This window comes from Sciurus vulgaris (assembly GCF_902686455.1).
Source record: "Sciurus vulgaris genome assembly, chromosome: 8".
Taxonomy (NCBI): Eukaryota; Metazoa; Chordata; class Mammalia; order Rodentia; family Sciuridae; genus Sciurus; species Sciurus vulgaris.
In genome coordinates this window covers 35,988,940-36,010,007 of record NC_136468.1, presented here as the reverse complement: position 1 = coordinate 36,010,007, position 21,068 = coordinate 35,988,940, and the positions used below count along the sequence as shown (strand labels likewise).

The window sequence follows — 21,068 nt, the reverse complement described above, 5'->3', positions numbered from 1 at the left end:
AAAAACCAAAAAAGTCCAATCAATAAATGGGCTAAGGAACTGAACAGACACTTCACAGAAGAAAATATACAATCGATCAACAAATATATGAAAAAATGTCCAACATCTCTAGCAATTAGACAAATGCAAATCAAAACTACTCTAATATTTTATCTTATTCCAAACAGAATGGCAATTTTTATCAAAAACTAAAGCAACAATAAATGTTGATGACAATGTGGGGAAAAAGGTACACTCATACATTGCTGGTGGGAATGCAAAATAGTGCAACCGTATGGAAAGCAGTATGGAGCTTCCTCAGAAAATTTGGATTGGTACCACCATTCGACCCAGTTATTCCACTCCTTGGATAATACCCAAAGGGTTTAAAATAAACATACTACAATGACATAATCACATCAATGTTTATAGCAGCTCAATTCACCATAGCTAAAATATGGAACCAAACTAGATGCCCTTCAACAGGTGAATTGATAAAAAAAAAAAAAAAGTAATATATATATACACACACACACAATGCAGTATTACTCAGGTTTAAAGAAGAATGAAATTATGGCTGGTAAATGGATGGAGTTAGAGAATATCATGCTATGTGAAATAAGCCAAACCCCAAACACTAAAGGCCAAAAGTTTTCTCTGTTATGCAGATGCTCACTCACAATAAGGAGGGTGGGATAGGGAAGAATAGAGTTCCTTTACATTAGGTAGAGGGGAGTGAAGGGTGGGGAAGGGTATGGGGGAAGGAAGGATAGTAGAGTGAAACAGACATTATTACCTCATGTACATATGACTGCATGACTGATATGATCCTACAATATGTATAATCAGAAAAATTAGAAATTACACTCCATTTATGTATGACCTATCAAAATGTATAAATGCATTCTACTGTCATGTACAACTAATTAGAACAAATAAAAATTAATTTAATTTTAAAGTAAATTTTATTAAATTAATTTTATTAATTTTTATAATCCAAAATTCAAATATTTGTGTGTGTGTGTGTGTGTGGTACTGGGGGGTTGAATCCAGGGCCTCATGCATACTAGGCAAGTGTTCTACTACTGAGTTACATCCCCAGCTCTTTTGATTTTGGATTTTGAGGCAGGGTCTTGCTAGATAGCCCAGGCTGTGCTTTAACTTGTAATCCTCCTGCCTCAGCCTGAGTAGATGGGATTATAGGTGTGTGCCACCATGCCCAGCTTGAAAATAAAATCGAATTTCAAAGCATCCAGATACAAAAGACAGTGTTGTCAGTTTCATAGACAATTGACCCTCTCTGTAACCCCATTTTAGGTCCTCCTCTAAAGATGAAACCTCTTGTGTTGAAAATGTGAACGCATTTTATGAAAGGAAAAAGAACATCAATTTCTTTGTTTCTCTCCTTCTTCAGGAAGTCACCAAAGCAGTACAGCCTCTCTTACTAGGAAGAATCATAGCTTCTTATGATCCCGATAACAAGGCGGAACGCTCCATCGCCATTTACCTTGGCATAGGTTTATGCTTGCTCTTTATCGTGAGAACACTGCTCCTGCACCCAGCCATTTTTGGCCTTCATCACATTGGAATGCAGATGAGAATAGCTATGTTTAGCCTGATTTATAAGAAGGTAATACTTTCTTGCATGGTCCCCAGAGAACACACATTCCTCTAGGCACGTGTCTTAAGTGCCACAACTTAAGTAGTGAGCTGATACAAGTAAGGAATAAATGTTGAAATTAATTTCATATGCCTGTGAAATAAATGACAGGAATAAGTAATGTTTTTAATTTTCTTTGATAATTCAGTGACCTCAACTGATATCTATTAAGCACCTTTGTAACCTGCCTGTATTGTAGGTTTCATTTTTAGTCGTGTTGTTTATCTTTTTTTGAATTTTTTTTCCCCCAGTACTGGAATTGAACCCAACGCCTTGCACATGTTAGGCAAGTGCTCTGCCACTGAGCTATATCCCTACCTATCAATATTCTTGAAATCCATGTTTCCTTGCTAAAATGGCACATAGTCTGCATAAAAGCCAATGACAAAATATCATTTGACGGTATAATGCTATGTGCCTGTTTTTGTGTTTATTAACAAGAGTATAATGTGTTATCATTATTGATAAAACCCAATCAATGAGTTTCTACCTTAACTAGTGGTCACCAGTAGTGACCACTAGTAGTGGTTTCAAAGCTTTTGAAACAGCATGTGCATTGAAATCATAAGAGCTTATCTGCTTTTCTGTGTGTATCGTCCAGACAAGAGTCCAAGTTGCTAAGGCATGATTTAGGTGAATTCAAATAGCACTTAGCTATCTCCCAAACACAATTGAAGGTCATTTCAATGGCATGTGCCTTCATAAATCTGATGCAATCCGCTTGGTTCTACCAAGTCATTAAAGCAAGCTATGTTGATTGAATCATTTGGATATTGCTTTCTTCTTCTTTTTTCTTCCCCTAATATAAAAACTTTACAAAGTTGGCTTATAAGGAATATGGATCTGGAATTCCCTGCCAACGAACAACCCTTAACACTTCCATGATACACATACAAGGTCAATGTGCTGTAAAACCTTGATAACCATACTTTATTGTTCAAAACGGCCTTTTATGGAGAACAGAGGAAAAAAACAGAGTCAATGGTTTAATCGAGTCAACTTAGCTGCAATCACATCAGTTCACAAGTCCCAGAAAAACATGGAAGACAAAACAACAATAAAAGTTTTATTTTGACCTAGAAATTTTGCATAACTCAAAAAATTATTAGGTGTTATTTGAAATGTAGTACCGATGTAACTTGCTATCAAAGAAATTTAAATTTAGTTTAATAATATTTATAAAAAGTACTTATTATCATAATGATAATAGCTAATGATGTGCACAGTAAGCTTCTGAGTGATTGAGGGATGTGATCTCATTTGGTACATCCCATATCTCTAAATGGTAGGTACTTTTATCCCTATTCCTATGGATAAGGAAACAAAGACCTAAAAGCATTGAATGTAATTTAAAAACTGCTTCCAAATTTCAAGATGGCTAAATTACATTGTCTGAAGTGGAAGTGTTTCCAACCATTAGGGGAAATGAAATAAGTACGGAAATGTGGTCATGAGAAAAAGGTAAGCTAGGTCAAATAAAGAGCAAAGCTAGATTACAAACACATCTTCATGAAACATTTAATGAAAGACAGTAATATATGTGCTTCAGACTCAAAATGCATGAAAGAAAAGAAGCTATTTTATTTATTTTTTTCTCAATGTTGAATACCTGTGTCCTTAACCAGTTTACTTTATGTTGCTAGTTATTTATTGACCTTCATTGGCATCACCAAAGAATGTGATTTCATCTCCCTGTGGCTCTGATTTGGTCCCAAAAGTAAGCCTTGTCTTGGTTACCTATAGCCAAGCTGTTCATCCTCACAGCAGGGACATTAGGACCCTTTCTACAATACTTCAAATTTTGTACTAGAGCCTTTTGTTTGTTCCAACTTATGTAACCATAACACATTATACTTGAAATAATGAATGTAAATGCAAACAAAATTCCATTTTGCCTCTGAATTTAAAGAAAGGAGAAATAACTAGATTGACCAGTGTTCATTAAATGCTTACTGTGCACAAAGCCCAGTGGTTTGCCTTGTGATGAACTCCAGTTCACCTGAGACTAAGTCTGCTACCAGGCCATGTGTAATTCTGCTCAGTGGATCCTTGCCCGCAGGATTGCTATGATAACGTTTTAAAATTAACTTCCTGTTTAAGACAGTATACATTATTTCAGATGCATCTTGAGAAAATGTTTCCAGATTGTCTAACCAGAAGTGTGAACCTACTCTTAATTATCCTATTAGTTTTTACTTTCCTTATATAACTCATCATATCATTCTTAGTTATTTATGTAGTAGGTTGCTTTGAGGCAAGAATTATGTTTTAATAAATTTTAATTCCCAAGGCATCAAGTATAGTGATTTGCATCTACTAAATGCTCAATAAATATGTGATGAATTCAATTGAAAGAAATGTTACATAGGTGCTTTCCAGTCAGCCATTTAAAGGAAATCAATTCTTATTAAATTTTGCAGGCAAAGTATTACTCTGATTTTTTTTCTTTTTACCGTGCTCTTTCATGATTAGAATCAATTTATCTATTCAATAATTTTAATTATTTAGCTTGTACTTAATAAGTGAAAAATAATTTATCTACTTAAGCATTTTTTACATACCACTTCATTTTTCTTTATAAAATATAAAGATTTTTGTATTTTAATAGAACTTTCACAACATATTTAATAATTCAGTTATTCATTATTAATTTTATTGACCTTAATAGTAGTTTTATCCAAGAGTTAGTACAAGACTTCATAAAAGATTTAAGGCCAAGCTTTTAATTTCAAGTTTCACTGCCTTAGATTTCATTTTTCAAAATAAAAGAAAATGAAAACAAAACTCAAAAACCCATATTATGTAGATCAATATTTAAGTACAATATGATAGATGGATATTTACATACAATATCATTCCTACTGTGAAAGAAAAAAAAATTGTTACTACTGTCTATACACTAGAAGATAAACAGATGTATGTCTATGTCAGTATAATATTTGTTAACAGAAATATTTATAAATCTGAGATCCAAAGCTAGATAATAAATAAATAAATTTCGGTATCTTTACTTAAAACTGCATGCACATAGCCTAATTCCTCAGCTTTATTATGTTACTTATAAATGTATTTGTCTTTTATTTGTTGATATTACCTAACTTTCCATTTTTCTTTTAGACTTTAAAGCTGTCAAGCCGTGTTCTGGATAAAATAAGCATTGGGCAGCTTGTTAGTCTCCTTTCCAACAACCTGAACAAATTTGATGAAGTATGTACCTGGTGATTCAATCTTTTATGTGATATGATAGAAATCAAACAACCCCAAAGATGGAGTTTTCCTAAGTGAGATAACAGTAATAAGTAGTTAAGTCTTCTCATCCCTACTTTGGCTATTTCTGGAAACTGAGAAAGCTAAATTGTGTAGCAGAGTGCCATTGTGAGGTCTGGTGGCACTGTCCAACTCAAAGTCACCTCGGGTTGCTCTTAATAAGATTTTTCAAAACTTAATCCTTATCAGACCTTGCTTCCTTTTAATACTTTAAATTCATTATTTACTTTGGCTAAATATGACACTCCAAGCAATTCTTGTTCTGCTCTGTCTTATGTGACAAATAAATTCAAGGTCCTTGAGGACAGATAATGTGTTTTATTTACCTTTGCATTTCCAGTACTTACCATAGCACTGGACCCACACCAAATGCTAAATAATTTACTGCTGAATTGAGAAATAATTTTTTCTGAGTTTCTGTCAGGTAATAGAGTTGTGCATTTGTGTGTGGATTGAGCTACTGAGGAGTCCTTTATTCCCTCATGTTCTGTGATGGTTCTTGCTTTATTCAAAAAGGGATGTTATTTAAATAAATTGTGGACATGATACTTAAGATATCCAATCTCAATTCCACTGAATAAACATATACTTAAAAATGCAGTGACTTGAATTTTGTTCTTGGGAAAAACCAGTCTCTGTGTAGAATGTTTGAGCTCATCGCTATGTGGTCATGAAATGGACACCTAAATTTTAATGTACTAACGACTGTGAAGTGTTTGATTACATAAGTTCTGAGTGCTCATTTTGTTTCATATGTGATTATTTATTTGTTTGATTTTGGGGGTGGAGGATAACATGTCAGTTGTTATTCTTGTTTTTTTATTTTCCAGGGACTTGCACTGGCACATTTTGTGTGGATTGCTCCTTTACAAGTGACTCTCCTGATGGGGCTGCTTTGGGACTTGTTACAGGCCTCTGCCTTCTGTGGCCTTGCTTTCCTGATAGTCCTAGCCCTTGTCCAAGCTGGGTTAGGGAGAATGATGATGAAGTACAGGTAGCAATCTATTGTCATAGCTTGAGAGGGTTTAAATCTGGTTTTCAAAAGGCCCATTCTAGTAAAACCAAGACTTCTCTATTCACTGAATTATAGGGTGTAGCTAAGAAGGAATTATTTTAGTGGTGTAAATAACACTTCCTATACCACTAGAACATTTCTTTCCTTGCCAGTCCATAGAATTTCTTTATAAATATGTTATGATTTAGTGCATTTTTATAATTCATAAGGTTTAGGTAAATGCTGATGTGACATTTGTATAAATTGGAGGGAATACATAAATTTTGTGTAGTTTATTGACTTTTCCTATTCTGGTTCATAGATCACACTAAGGCCTTAATTGCTTTTTATTACAGAAAAAAATCAGGGATAACAGTCACTGCTTATGTTAAAGGAATTCTAGAGTTTGTCAGCTATAATATGGAAGAAACTATATAAATTTTGGAGTCATGTAGGTCTTTGCTTGAAATCTCAGACTGTTCACTTGTTTCATCTGACTTTTAAAATGAAGATAAACACCTCTCATAAACTTTCATAAGGCTGAGGGATAGTGTATGGGATGCATTTAATACAGTGACTAACACCTAGGAGGCATTTACTAAATGGTAACTATTATTTTTGTGGCTTTTCTTAAAAGTTTGAACAGTTTTAGTGGTAGTTTGACTTTTTTTTCTTTTGAACTTTATTGATTGATTGACTTACAGAGATCAGAGAGCTGGAAAGATCAACGAAAGACTTGTGATCACCTCAGAAATGATTGAAAATATCCAATCAGTGAAGGCTTACTGCTGGGAAGAAGCAATAGAAAAAATGATTGAAAACCTAAGACAGTAAGTTGTTGTGATAATCACAATATTGCTAATAACTTTATCCTTAGTATTTTTAAAATGAGTCTATCCAAGTGGACTTCCACCTCATATTTGGTTTCTGATAAACAATTGTATTGAGGTATATCAATTTTTATACATTAGTTGCATAAAGTAATTTCCACATGCTGTAGTTTTACACAGTTGATTCAGCATTTTATTTTGCACTACAAGGATATTTATACCTTATGAAAGAATCTCCTATATACAATTCCATATTGAGCAGATGATTCTTTATTATGACATTTTACTTACTTTATATGTTACAACTCACAAAAAAGTGAAAAAAATCTCTATTTGAGAAAATTATATTTATTCTTCCTTAATTTAGGGTAATATCCATAAGTTTTGTTCCTATAAACTTTCCACTTGAGGCAAAGTCAGTTCGATTAATGATAACCACTTCCTGAGGTAGAATCAGTACTTGACATACATGTCTAGTCTTCTTTGACTTTACATAACTTTTCACAGATTAGTAAAGAGTATATCTAGAAAACAAACAAACAGTCAAAAAGTACAGCCCAGACTGAGATAGTTACTGAAATAATTTTGAGCAAAATATGAACTAAACACCATTTTCCTTTAGCTGAGTTCTATGTTCTACAAACTGTTATCAAAAAAAGGTCCTAGGAGACTTAGTGGTGGTTGCTAACACCACTGGAGACAAGTAGTTTCAAGATGTATTCACATGACAGTTTCACAGGAAAAAATATGCTAAAAAGAAGAGTACCCTTTTGGAGGGCATGAATATGGATTATTAAGATTTCAGGCTGCTGAGTCCAGTAAACAATGATAACTGAGCTGCAGGTGTGTGATTGGAACAACAAATGAAAAGCTGAAATGTAAAGTTCTTTGCCATGTAAATAGAAAGAGTAAAAGTGTATTTATTTCCCAAACATTATTGGTCACCTGATTTTGTTTTGCCTTTCAAGACAAATCCAGGAAAAGAATTGCATTTTCTTTCCAGAAATATCCTTAAAGATCTTGGGGGAATTTTTCAGTTGATAGACGTTATTCTTCTCATTAACAAGTGGGTGCTGTGTCATACTATGCCCATCAACACAACCATGGCCGGGGTGATAGGAGATTATCAGAGGGCCTGATTTTCTTAGCCCTAATGATAAATTCATAGCCAAGTTATTTTGGGGCTTACTTTTCTTGACATTGTTATTTTTTTTTCTTCCTTCCTCAAAAATGAAATCCATCCCTCCTCCTACTCCATTTTCCTGTTTGACCATTCTGATAGCAAATGTCTGGTTGTAACTTGTATAATCCAGCATGAAATTGTTAACTGAAAAGGCTGGAAAGTACTGACGTAAATATGGGAAAGCAAGAATTGCTTCTACTCAAGAGAGCAAATACAATGTTCTGAAAGAGATTGACAGGATGCACTTCAGAGAAGTGATTACCCTAGCCTGAGTCACAGGAGAACTAGGCAAAAGGCTATGCAGAGCTCCTTGAAAGTCTACTCTTATATTGCCCTTTGGTAATAAAGTCACTTTCAATTTTTTATAAGAACCTGATAAAATATTTTTATGACTCATAAAGTGTTAGTGATTTTATTATGGTGAATACTGCTTTCTGGATGAGTCGTATAAGTGTTCTTGGATCCATTATTCTTTTCCTGTTTGACTTCTTCTTCCTATTTTCCTCAATTGTTTCTAATATATTTTGACAATTTTCACAACTTTGTTAACATTGTAAGCAGTATTTTCTGTCATTTTATAAATACCAACCTAGTCCATATGAATATTTTTCCTATTAAGGGAAAGGACATATACTTTAGATTCTAGTACTATACCCTCTGCTGTGCTGTCTTTAATTTTGACAACTCCACAGGAAGGTATGTTTCTCTTTAAATGAGGAGTCTAAAAAACTAGAAGGAGGAGTGACTTGTTTAAGGGTGGCAAAGATATAATTGGCAGAGCCAGGATTCAGACCCAAATCATAGTCCATCTTCAAAGTCAAATTATTGAAGTAGTAAGTATTGCACTTCGTCTAACTGAACACCATCTATGTGAGACACGTTGAAGTCCACTTTCTTCATTGGTATGCTCAGGATTACATTTCCTTTAAGACAAAAAATAAAAAATAAAATTCCCTAAAATGATTCTCTCTGAATCCTATCAACTTAATGAGAATTGCCTCTCTGAATTATACAAGTCTGTGGAACTTGCACCAAATGCTGGTTCCCCTCTATGCTTTGCCACAGCACAGTTATTGCTCCCTCCCACCAGAGCTCTCTATTTATAGTGCTTTTTGACTCCACACGGACTGGATGGGGAGAATCGCAAGTGACTGCAAATTTTATGGCTTCTGGAAGAGTGGAACTGAGGTTGAGGGCTATGTTGTCCTCTGTCCTTCATAGCTTCTTCACTCCTTGCTTTATGCCTGTTGGAACATTAAAGCCTCATATATATATTAAAGTAGCTTACACTTGCAGTTCAGATTAGAGAACTGATAATAATGCAATATGAATGCAAATAATTATTCCACTGAAAGAGAGAGATAAGAGAGGATACAGTGTCTATTCCCATAATTTTTCAAGAAGCCTCTGCAACAGAATCACTTAGCTTCTTTTTCTAAAACACAGATGTGAAAACTTAGTGCAGATCACTTAATCATTGATGAATCATTGATGAATCATCTATGAATGTGGACCTAAGGATGACATTTTAACAGTTTTTGGGGTGATTTTTACCTGTTACTACTGTTTGAGAACCTTTCCTTTGTCATATAAATAAATAAATTAATAAACAAACATAACATACATATATATGCATATGTATATTTTCATTGTTTTTCACAGTCAAGCTACAATTTCTAAAATGTTAAGAGTTCCATTAGGTCATCACAAAATTGTATTTTTCTTTCATAAATCTTGCAACATTTTCCTCAATTATTTAAAATAAGCGCCAACAGAAAATTGTCAGTATCACAAATCTCACAAGTTAATAATGAAGTGAATAAAGATACGATAATAACATGACAATAATTAAATTACTAGTATAATTTAAAACTAATATTTATAGGTGTTTACTGGTACATTCATTACTATCCCTTTTTCAGATAAGGTCACTGAGGCCCAGAGAGATTTAATAACTTGCCCAAGTACACACAGCTCATAGAGTAGAGCTAGGATCAGAACACAGCAGGAAGAATCTAGACCCCATGTTCAGATTTTACATTCCACATGGCCTGATATTTGAAATATAAAATAACATTCTAAATCTCATTATTATTGTATAGGACAGAACTGAAACTGACCCGGAAGGCAGCCTATGTGAGATACTTCAACAGCTCAGCCTTCTTCTTCTCAGGATTCTTTGTGGTGTCTTTATCTGTGCTTCCCTATGCACTTATCAATGGAATCATCCTTCGAAAAATATTCACAACCATCTCATTCTGCATTGTTCTGCGCATGGCAGTCACACGGCAATTCCCGTGGGCGGTGCAAACATGGTACGACTCTCTTGGAGCAATAAACAAAATACAGGTAATTTATCATAACTGTGTCTCATATAGTGTGACTTTGAAACCTTTCAGGATTTTTCTAGCAAGTAAACTTTCTAGAGATAAATGTTTGGTCTGGGACCTATGTAATGCATGGTATTTCTTCTCTTGACATACATGTAACGAGCCCTTGTAGTGAAAGTTTAGTGAAATAAGATGAAAACCCGTGATATTCTCATAAGTCAAAGAAATTTAATCATTTTTGTAATCTGTAAAATTTCATCCAAGTGATCAATGAATATATCTGTTCTTTTTTTTTTTTTTTTTTTTTTTTCACATAAGGGAGTTTACTAAGCAAACAGAGTGTCTCCCTGCAGGGTAAGAGAGAAAATGAGGGGAAAAGAGAAAGGGTGTGCACTAGAGAGAGTGGAAAACAAGGAGGAGAAAGAAAGTGAGTCAGGGGAAGAGAAAGGCAAGAGAGAAAAGATGGCAGTGAAGCTATCTTTAAGAATCTCACTGGGCTAACGGGACCAATAATGGAGAAGGATACTTGCAAGCTGACTGATGAACCAATAGCTATCTAGGATGTTCACAGACTGACAGTAGTTGGGAGGCGGGGAAATGGCTGCATCGGAAAGGGAGGGGGAGCAGCTTTGTACATTACATGCCCACGTTTCTGTTTTTACAAGAAAATCTTTTGCTCTCCAGTTCTTTCCCGCCTTATCTCTCCTTCCTGCCTAAGTGACTGGGGATGGTTTTGCAGGTGAGATGTAAAAAGTCCATTCTCCCAGGGGCAGTCTTCCAGACTTCCAGAGGCAGATGGTTTTCGTGGACTTCATTTCCTCGATTTGACTGATCCCCTATTTCTACACTAACTGCCTGTCCCCAATTCTGGCTTCATTCACCCCTCTAATTTTAGGAACTCCTTTACTGCTGTAGGGAAAGGGGGTCGATGACCACTCTGGCTTCTTTGAGATGGAAGGGGGCAGTGTGGGTCAAGCAGTTTGGAGTTCCCTTTTTAGAAATCGGGTTAATCAAGGGGTCCATGGTTGAAGTCTGGTTGGGGAAGAGCAGGTTGTAAAGGCATCTGGGGGTGGGTGCTTCATTACAGTCAAGTTTAATTTGGAGAATAGCAGCTTGATAAATTTTCTGCTTTTAGGCTTGTATACCAATCTGAAGTCCAGTGTTGCATGCAAAAAGCTGAGTGTCTGGGCGAATGGAAGGTGGGGCTGTGTCCGGGGGCCACTGGGGCATCAGATGGGTTTCCACTTGCTTAAGAGGCAGTGGAAGGACCCATCCAAGTCATGGCACCAATGTAAGGAATCCCACAAAAACCACGCTGGACACGGGAAATCACATATGGGAGTTTATTAAGCAAACAGAGTGTCTCCCTGCAGGGTAAGAGAGAAAATGAGAGGAAAAGAGAAAGGGTGTGCACTAGAGAGAGTGGAAAACAAGGAGGAGAAAGTGAGTTGGGGGAGAGAAAGGCAAGAGCTGTATCTGTTCTTAATAAGCTTTGTAACATTGTGCAAAAAGATTGAAAAATAAATTTCCTTCACTAAGAAGTTATAAAATTTCTAGCTAATACCAGAAATGTTCACCTTAAACTTTTCCCTGCATTTCCAAGAGCAGTGTAATGGATGAGAATGGTATTTCATTCCATGTTAATTACCTTAAAATCCCTGCAATGTTGATGTAATTGGCAGCTGTGAAAAGTAAAATCTTTAGGTGATGAGACTAAATTTATAGAGAGCTAATTGAATGAACTTATGTTAATAAGCAGATAAAAATCCTTTTTACTTTTAAAATATATTTATTTAACCCGTAAAATAAATCCTTATAACAGAAATAGAAGGGCAGGTTGAAGGGTGAACTCCACTTTCAGGTAGTGCTACCATTATTTAATGCAGATCAGAGGTTGCAAATGGTGGCCCGTTGGACCTAATTTTGGCTCTTAGACCTGTTTAGTTGAACTTCACATTTTAAAATTTCAACTAGCTATCAACAATTAGAAATTGGGAGATGTCTCTTTGTCTGTCTCTCATGTATACATGCGCTCACAACCCCCACGACAGTCACGTTCAGCCTCTCATTGAAGACTTGGAAAATCTGTGATCTAGGTCCTCATTCCTCACAAGCTGTGGCCCCTCAGAGAGCACCTACCTATTCATCACAATCTCTATCAGTTCTTTCCTAATTTTGTCACCTGTCTGATCCCTGAGAGTGAGTTTGAGATCTGTGATAAACAAATCTGGAAAACAAAACTGGGAGAAAATGAGAGATATCAAAAGAGAGAAAAAGAGGAAAACAGAGAGGAAAGGAAAGAAACTAGGTAAAGAACAGATACTTTCATGACTCAAGTGGTGAAGACTTTAGGATCCAGGAAGTTAAGTCCTCCTCATGCTTGACCTCCTTATTGGTTTTGAATTTTCAATAGAACCCTTCTTTTAACTCTTTAAGGTTTAAACTCTTTAAGGTTTGCTATCTTAAAACCAGTTACGTCAGGTCTTTATACCTTTACTTAACCCAGAGAATTGATGCTAACACTCCCTCTCATGAGGAATGTTGTAAAGACATAGATATTTGTTTTTTCTCTGTCCTGTTGTTGAACAAAGGCACAAAGGTGGGTAATTCAGAGTTGCTTTATAAATTTATAACTAAAGTAAACATGTAATAGTATGAGGAAGAATCAACTGTATGTTAAAATAAAAGTATAAAGACTGTTGCATGAAGTGTCGCATATTTAAAGAGAGTTTCAAATATGATGAATTCTGGTGCTTTCAGTTTAGCACACCATTATAAAATTGCTTTTATTAAGAAATACTTTTTAATTTAATTGTTAAAAATCAATGTATAAGATGCAGCACTATTAGAGAGTAACATAGATGTAATAACTATACTATGTGTTTGCTCTCTTTCGTAAACAGGATTTCTTACAAAAGCAAGAGTATAAGACACTGGAATATAACTTAACAACTACAGAAGTAGTGATGGAGAATGTAACTGCCTTCTGGGAGGAAGTAAGAATTCTTAAAAATCATTTTCTATAGAAAAAAACTCTAAACACAGGTTTTTCTTTGACAGTCTACTCTTCATCCTGATAGAAAGTAAGGTCCCAATGATGATGTAATTGATAGAACTGGAAGGAGGGACCACTCCACTTGTTTTATAAAGTAAAAAGCAGAACCCAGGAATATTAGATGCAGTAGAAAAACCTCTTTATTTCTTTTTAAGCCATGTGATGTGTTTCACCTAAGACCAGGAACTTATACAAAAATTAAAGGCTTTGAGGCTGGGTTTGAATTATGGCTCTCATTTACTTCCATGTAGTCTAAATCAAATTACTTTAACTTTGAGGAGCCTCTGGTTCTCTGTTTATAAAATGAAGAATGTTAATACCTACCTTGAAAATTTGTTTTGAAGGGCAAACTGAGATGCTTTATGTCAAGTATTTGTTAAACAGGCATGTATTGGTTCCTCAATGAACATTGACTTCCCTAATTTCAAGTTGTAGACCAATGTGTTTATATATACCAGTTGACAAAAAGAAGCAGGAAAGATATATTAATTTGTTTTTTACTATTTTGACTTATTTCATTCACTGTGAAAATTCATATTTCTCAGAAAAATATAATTGTAGCATTTAAGAAGCATATTTGATTACTGAGAACATCTATTGAGTTCTTATTTCTTTATCACTTATGTCAGTTGAATAAAGATAGGGATTATAAAACTGATGTCCTATTTCTAAGTCTCTCACAATATTGTAAATTTATCATTGGGGTACATTTTACTTCACTTTTAAAAGAGATGTGGATAAGAGAATAATTTTTTTTTATCTGCCTAGCAAAATTGTTTTGTGGAAAAGAATGTTGCTTAGATTTATTTTAGTTCTTTGCATTTAGAAATTTCAAATGCCCTTCTAAAGATGAAGGGAAAATATGAAGTTTGATATTTTCCCTACTTCTTTCTGATTATTGTTTTCCTACTCTGGTCTACAAATCCTCCTTTCCTTTCTTTCTCCATCTAATAAAAGAAGTAGCATGCTTGAGCCCTCACTCAGTGCCAGATGTCAGGATAAACATATGTTTTGCCTTCTTTAATTTATTTTAGTTAGTTAGCATTCCATTACTGTGAAGAAATACCCAAGATAATCAACTTAGAAAGAAGCAAGGTTTATTCTGGCTCCCAATTTCAGAAGTTGCAGTCCATGGTTGGTTGACCCATTGCTTTTGGGCCTGTGGTGAGGCAATACTTCATGGTGGGAACAGATGGCAGAGGAGACTTGTTCACCTCTTGGCAGCTGGGAAACAGAAAGGGAGGTAGAGACCAAGGTCCCAATGTTCCCTTCAAGGGTATACTCCCAATATCCTAATTTCCTCCAACTAAGTCCTACCTCTTAAAGGTTCAACATCCTCTCAGTAGGATCATAGTCTGGGGACCAAGCCTTTAACACTTAGGCCGTGGAGGAGGATGGAGGAGGGACATAAGGTCCAAACTAAAGCACCTCATAACATTCCCGTGACCTAAATTATATAAATATTTCTGTTTCACTGATAAGAAAATGGAGAGTGAAAGTTAAAGGTCTTGCCTCAGCTTACACAACTGACAAGGACTGAAAGTAGATTTTGGACCCAAATGCCAGACTAGAACTCTTTCACTGAGTCATTGGCTATGTCTTTCCCTCCAGTTTTGTCACCTGTCAAGCCCCTGACACTCCTTGATGGCATTTCTTAGGATGCTGGTGCTTGTTAAGTCTCTGCCATCAAGTCAGAGATTTCAACATCCACATGGATGATCCTTTCAATACTGTCCTTAGAAATTACATGACTTCCTCAAAAACTTTCTCTCTTCAATATATACTGAACTTTGTTAGCACTCACATTTATGCAGCTTTAGAAATGTCACATTCTGAGGTCTGATTCTCAGCCCAGAATTCCCAGCCCTTTGGCTCTGTCAGTCTCTTAAGCCTACCTCTATGGCCTTTCAGTTTCATCAGATTATATTTATTCTAGTTCTCTCTTTGGACACCTCTTGGCTTATCCTCTGCTTATTCTAAGACCAATCGTGTTTGTGCTTCTCCCACCTACAATCTCAATCCCTTTTGGTTTTGCTGATTTTTTTTTTTTTTCTTAATGCAAAACACTCACTTTATCAGCTTTGGAGAAGGAAGTGTAATCTGGGGAAATCATACATTCTAATCAAGTTTTATACATTTATTGTTTCAACCCCAATTATGCCTGGGGTTTTAGTTAATTTCCTTTATAATTTCCCTAAAAGATATTCCAGAATTTTATTACTTTTCTGAAACCTCCAACCTCTCTCAGGATGCACCCACTCCCAGTAGATGGCCTTCCCTTCTAAAATACATAGAGAAAATAGAGACCATTGTCACGTATAGGTGCTTTTCCAACTTCTCTCTTGAATCTCGTAATTATCTTTTCCTTCTTATTTTTTGTCTAAGAGAAAGATGTGTGCTTCCTTCTGCCCTTGTCTGAACTATTATATCTTCCTTTAGCTTCTCAGAAGACCTACAATTAATCTCTTTAAAAGTTTCAACATCTTTTCTCATCTGACTCCTCACATTTAAATATTTTCAGTTAAAACACTTTTTTCCTTGAACTTTGCCCACCCAACCTCATTTCCCAACATTATCACTTTTCTTCCCTTTGCTGTCAAACCTGTTCTCACTGCCTCACTGTGGACTTCTCCCACTGCAATCTAGATTGTGCCCTCACTGATCGGTTACAACTGTCCTTTTCTTCTGGAATTTATGATTAATTTAGCTTTAGTGAGCCATTCTATCCACATTATTTTAGCCTAAGAAATGCCCTGCCTGTCACGTCAGTGGTGATGGGCCACTGGTGCCCCCACCCCAACAAACATCTTCAGGCATTTCGTGGCCTCTGTAGGTGACCTCACCGAGGTTTTACTGAGATCAATGCTCACATTCAAATCTCTTGCTTCCGGTTCTTTCCTGAACTTCATACATGTGTTTCCAAATTTCCTGAATGTTCCTCATGCACTTTACATTCACCACTCCCCAAGTTTCAGAAACACTGTTCCAGTGTATTCTTCATCTCCCCTGAAGGCATCACCTGAGAGGTAAGTCCTGATGAGTTATAGATGACTCCTTCCTCACTCAAAACTTGTGAATAGGAAAAATTTCTTTTCATGTATAAGGAAGTCAAGGTTTAGAGAGTTTGAATAGTTAGAACAAGGTTGCTCAATTAGCTAGCACACAGCTCAAATGTCAGCCTCGGCTTCTCTGACTCCAAAACCCTTCTTCACTCATCATGCTGATACTTAAAAAAAAATGAGAGAAAGAGAGAAGTGACTGTTGCTTTACTGTATACAAAATGCTTTCAAACACGTCCCCTCATTTAGGGCTTTCAACAACTCAGGAAACAGAAACTGTCATGGCTTGTCAGACTTTACTCATCTAGTTGAGAAGATGAGAAAAAGGCTGGAATAAAGACAGAGTACTCTAACCATTCCCTCCCAACCTCAGAGGCCCCCCCTAAACATAGAAAATGCTCAGTCATTCTAGAAACCAAATAAATGTAAGATCAATAGTGAGATTCTATTCATGCAAAAATACACACACACACACACACACACACACACACACACACACACGACAAAACCAAAGCAAACTGCAAGTGTTGGTAAGGGTGCCTGAAAACTAACACTCTCATGTGTTGCTGAGGAAAATGTGGAACTATTTTTCGAAAGACTTGGAATTTTACATTCATTTAGCCCTGGAAATTTCACTTGTGGGAATTTATGCTAAACAATAAAAATAATATATGTCTCAAGATATACCAAAACACATGCATACATTTTTATTGATTGAATTAAAAGAGAAACCATCAAATAGAGAAGTTTTTATAGTTTATATTCTGTGATACTTTCTTGGAATTAGAAATGATGTTAAAAAGACAATGCTATGTGAAAATATTTATGATTTATGATGTCATAAAATAGGTCACAAGCCTTACATATAATTTTTATGAATGTTCTGAAAATAATGTATAGGCTTTTACATGTAAGTAAATACCATATTTATGTTTGTAACAGAGTAGAGGGTTATCGACTGAAATGTTAAATGACAGGTGATTTCTATTTTCTGCTTTCCTGTTTTCTAAATTTCCTGAAATAAGTGTCTTCTGTGATCAAAATAAGAGTCATTAGTAACAGCAATCTTCCATTGATCCAAGGCCTTATTAGATAAAGTCCTGCTTCTAAGCATAGCTACCTAAAGCTCATTAACACCTTTTTGAGTAACCCAGTCACTCACTATTAATAGGCATATTTTGGTTTTTTTAAGCCTAAATCTTTGTGTGTGCAGATCTGTCTTCCGGGAACACCTCTAACCTTTTCTTGGTCTTGCATAATTCCACTTCCATCTTTCATAGCTAGTACATATGTCATTTACTTGGTCAAGGTTGAGTTGCTTGTGCTCTCAGATGTACTCCCATGGGACTTGATGTGCTTTTTAATTAGCACCACACATACCGCAATATTAGTATCTATTTATGTATCATTCTCCTGTGTAGGATTTTTGAAGTGGACTGTAATGCAGAGGTGGCATTCAATAAGTATCTATTAGATAAATGAATGAGTAAGAGAATAACAAACATCTTGTCTCCTTTTCAAAGACTTCACTGCCCACACCATAAAAGCTCTGCTTTTAATTGTGTGCTGAGAGGGATATTAGCCACTTATATCAAAACAAGAAGTGTAGTAGTCTTTGAGCTTCATTGCTTATGTGCACCCTAAAAGAATGTTGAAAACTGTATACTTCTGATGAGTTTTTAAGTTGACTTGCAAGTGTTTCAACATACATACATGGTGGCAAAGCGTGTTATTTCCTGTTTATTGTATATTTTCTAAATATGTTAAATAGATTTTTGTCAAAACTTTAATGTTGCACTTTCAGGGTGTTCAATTTGTGGAAAATAAATAAATTTATGAAATTATCAAGCCAGTTCGCAAATATGACTTGCTTTTTATCCAAAACAATGTCACTTGAAACTACAGATAGTTAATAATCTGCATTAAATGCTATTAAAATTGAATAATTAATCAATTAGTTAAGATGCCTTATGCCCTATTCATTTCTGCAATTTGATTCTGAGATGAGACACACTGATTGCCTTAAGTTTGAAATCTGGGTGAAATAAAATGCTGCCTCCTTTGATATTTCTAGTTTTACTTTTATGTGACCCTCTTTCAGGAGAAAACCCGTCCCTTTTGGTTCTCTTGTTTTTTTAAGTCCCAGAGGATTTTATGCTCTAAGGAGTTCAACATAGCAAGACTAGTACACACTTACTTAAGGAGAAAACTGTTGCTTCTGAATAAGGAGAGGACAATTGTGAGATGGAAGTGGCTTAGAAGAAATGACAGCAGGCAAATTTTAATTTTATGAAGGAGTGCCTTTGATGTTGACGATCTGAACATAGATCACCTTGAAACCAGGTGCTCTAGCTTTCTCCCGATCAATCTGTACGTCTGTTTATGTTGGTTTGAAGACCACTACTCCAAAGTTTCCATGGGGGCAATAGAGAGGCAAGGCGTTTTCAAAAGGAAATTCCTTGTTCCCAGCTCCCTTGTTTAAATGAATTCATTTGAGTCACATGTCAATCTCATCACATTTATAGTCAACATAATTAAGAAATCCTTTGAGCTTCTTACAGGAGGAAGCTACTAGTGTGATAGAAGTCAGATTTGAGTTGTAACTCTATCCTGTATCTTACTGGTTATGTGACTTGGGCCATTTAACCTTTCTGATTCAGTGCCTACAGCTTTGAAAGAGGAAGATTATAAAATCTACTCCATTTATTACGGTGAGGATTGAATAGTAACCTGTATGTACCCAGCCTAAAGGAGAAGGGATGTGTGTCTATGTATACTCAGTCTTTATTTAATTTAAATTGGCATTTTAAATTTGATAATAGGCAAAGTTCTGAGAAAGGACAATTTTATTTCAGTTAAATACTGTGCTTATAATTTTCAGATGTTTGGAATCATATACTCTTGAAATCAAGTGCTCTGCAATTATGTACTATAAAGTAATAATGTATACTTTAAAATGGATTTTGTGCCATGTGATTTTCAAACTATTCATACATAAACCGATTATCTATTGAAAGTACCTAAAAAAAAAAAAAAAAAAAACCAAAAAAAAAAAACCTTTCTTTTATCTTTGGTTTTTTAAAACAGGGATTTGGGGAATTATTTGAGAAAGCAAAACTAAATAATAACAATAGAAAAATTTCCAATGGTGACAACAGCCTCTTCTTCAGTAACTTCTCCCTTCTTGGTGCCCCCGTGTTGAAAGACATCAATTTCAAGATAGAAAAAGGACAATTGTTGGCAGTTGCTGGATCTACTGGAGCAGGCAAGGTAGTCTCTTTTATTCCTCAATATTAACAACTTAATTTGGCATACATGTCTTCTTTTTACTTTTTTCTCATTTGTCTCTAGTGTAAGAAGATATTTTGTAGAAATTCTTAAAAGGAATCAGAATACTTGGGTATAGTGTCTCTTATAATATAAATTGTTTCACTGATAATTTCTTCTAGCTTTTAATTTCCTCTTATGTTTCCCAGTGACTTTTTTCTACGTTTTTTTAAAATTTTGCATAGGGTTCAATGCACACAGCAGGTTTTGATAATTTTATTGAACAAATGAACCATCTATTTTTATCAGTTTTTAGGAACTGGTGCAAGAAAATCATGACTTAAATTTGACTTCAGTAACCACATAATTTTTAGAAAGTCCCCATTTTGTTGATGTTAGAATTTTTGAGAATTCAGTCTGAGACTTGGGGGCAAAATCCACAGAAGACTTCTTGTCAATGTGTGTAGTGTCCACAGTGCTAGTAATACATTTGCTTATTTCTCTACAGTTGTTTCCCTACATGTGACACAGGCCTTTTAAATCATGTAGCTATAGTTGTGCATTTTATTCTTTTAAAACACACTTCAGAGTGTTATTTTTTTCCTTCTATTTCTCATATAATATTACTCACAATTTTCACTGTTAAATTGATGCCATAGGAGAAGCAGATACTAGGTTAGAGATGATCTAAACAAGGATGTTTGCTTGTGAGAGGATGGAATGTGTGTTTCATAGTATTTTAAAAATTAATTGTTTATGTTTTGAAGATCAATTCCATGAAAGGGGTACAAAAATAGCTTTGGAATAGTAAATTGCAAGACTTAGCAGCAAATAAATTTCAGGCAGTTCCTTTAAAAATTGATGAGCAGATAATTACTGGCTGGAGCTGCAGCTGCATCTTACCAGGAGCAGTTATGAAGGCAGCTGAGGAAGCTAATGGTGTCCTAGAAGTAATTGCACACTTCTCAGAAATAGTTTGCCAACCCCACCTAGGAGGTTGCCTTTTTGTACTTTTAGGACTGTGATACCTTATCATTTGGACAAAAGATTTAGATAAAAATTAAGATTGAATAACTGAAAATATTAACATTTTTGAGTTAAATTGTATCCTACTTAATTTGGTTATTTGTACCAAAAGTCTTAAAAATAACCTAATCATTCTTCCACTTGTATGTATATCCTGGTATATTTGTAGAGATTTTACATGAAGTTCTTCTGACCAGAGCACTTTGTATGTATGTGAACATTCTTGATGTTTCAAATATGAAAAGTTCCCCAGGGTGTATAATTGAGAAAAGCAAGGAATGAAACTACATATGTATTATGCTACTTTTTATATGAAAAGAAAGATGGGGAAACAATAAAAAATATATATTGATTATATACACATAACACCATCTCTGGAAAGACACTAAAAACAGCAAACCAGATTGACTTCACAGCA

The 21,068-nt window shown here is 35.1% G+C and overlaps 1 protein-coding gene across 3 annotated transcripts in view; it reads left to right on the top strand.

Moving 5' to 3' along the window:
- Window positions 1–21,068, top strand: part of CFTR (CF transmembrane conductance regulator) — a 159,662-nt gene that overhangs the window by 44,584 nt on the left and 94,010 nt on the right. For all 3 annotated transcript variants that reach the window (XM_079150515.1, XM_079150517.1, XM_079150516.1), the window contains exons 4-10: window positions 1,394–1,609; window positions 4,757–4,846; window positions 5,737–5,900; window positions 6,605–6,730; window positions 10,016–10,262; window positions 13,147–13,239; window positions 19,445–19,627. In XM_079150515.1, coding sequence (XP_079006641.1) covers window positions 1,394–1,609; window positions 4,757–4,846; window positions 5,737–5,900; window positions 6,605–6,730; window positions 10,016–10,262; window positions 13,147–13,239; window positions 19,445–19,627 — 1,119 coding nt within the window. The remainder of the gene's footprint in view (window positions 1–1,393; window positions 1,610–4,756; window positions 4,847–5,736; window positions 5,901–6,604; window positions 6,731–10,015; window positions 10,263–13,146; window positions 13,240–19,444; window positions 19,628–21,068) is intronic.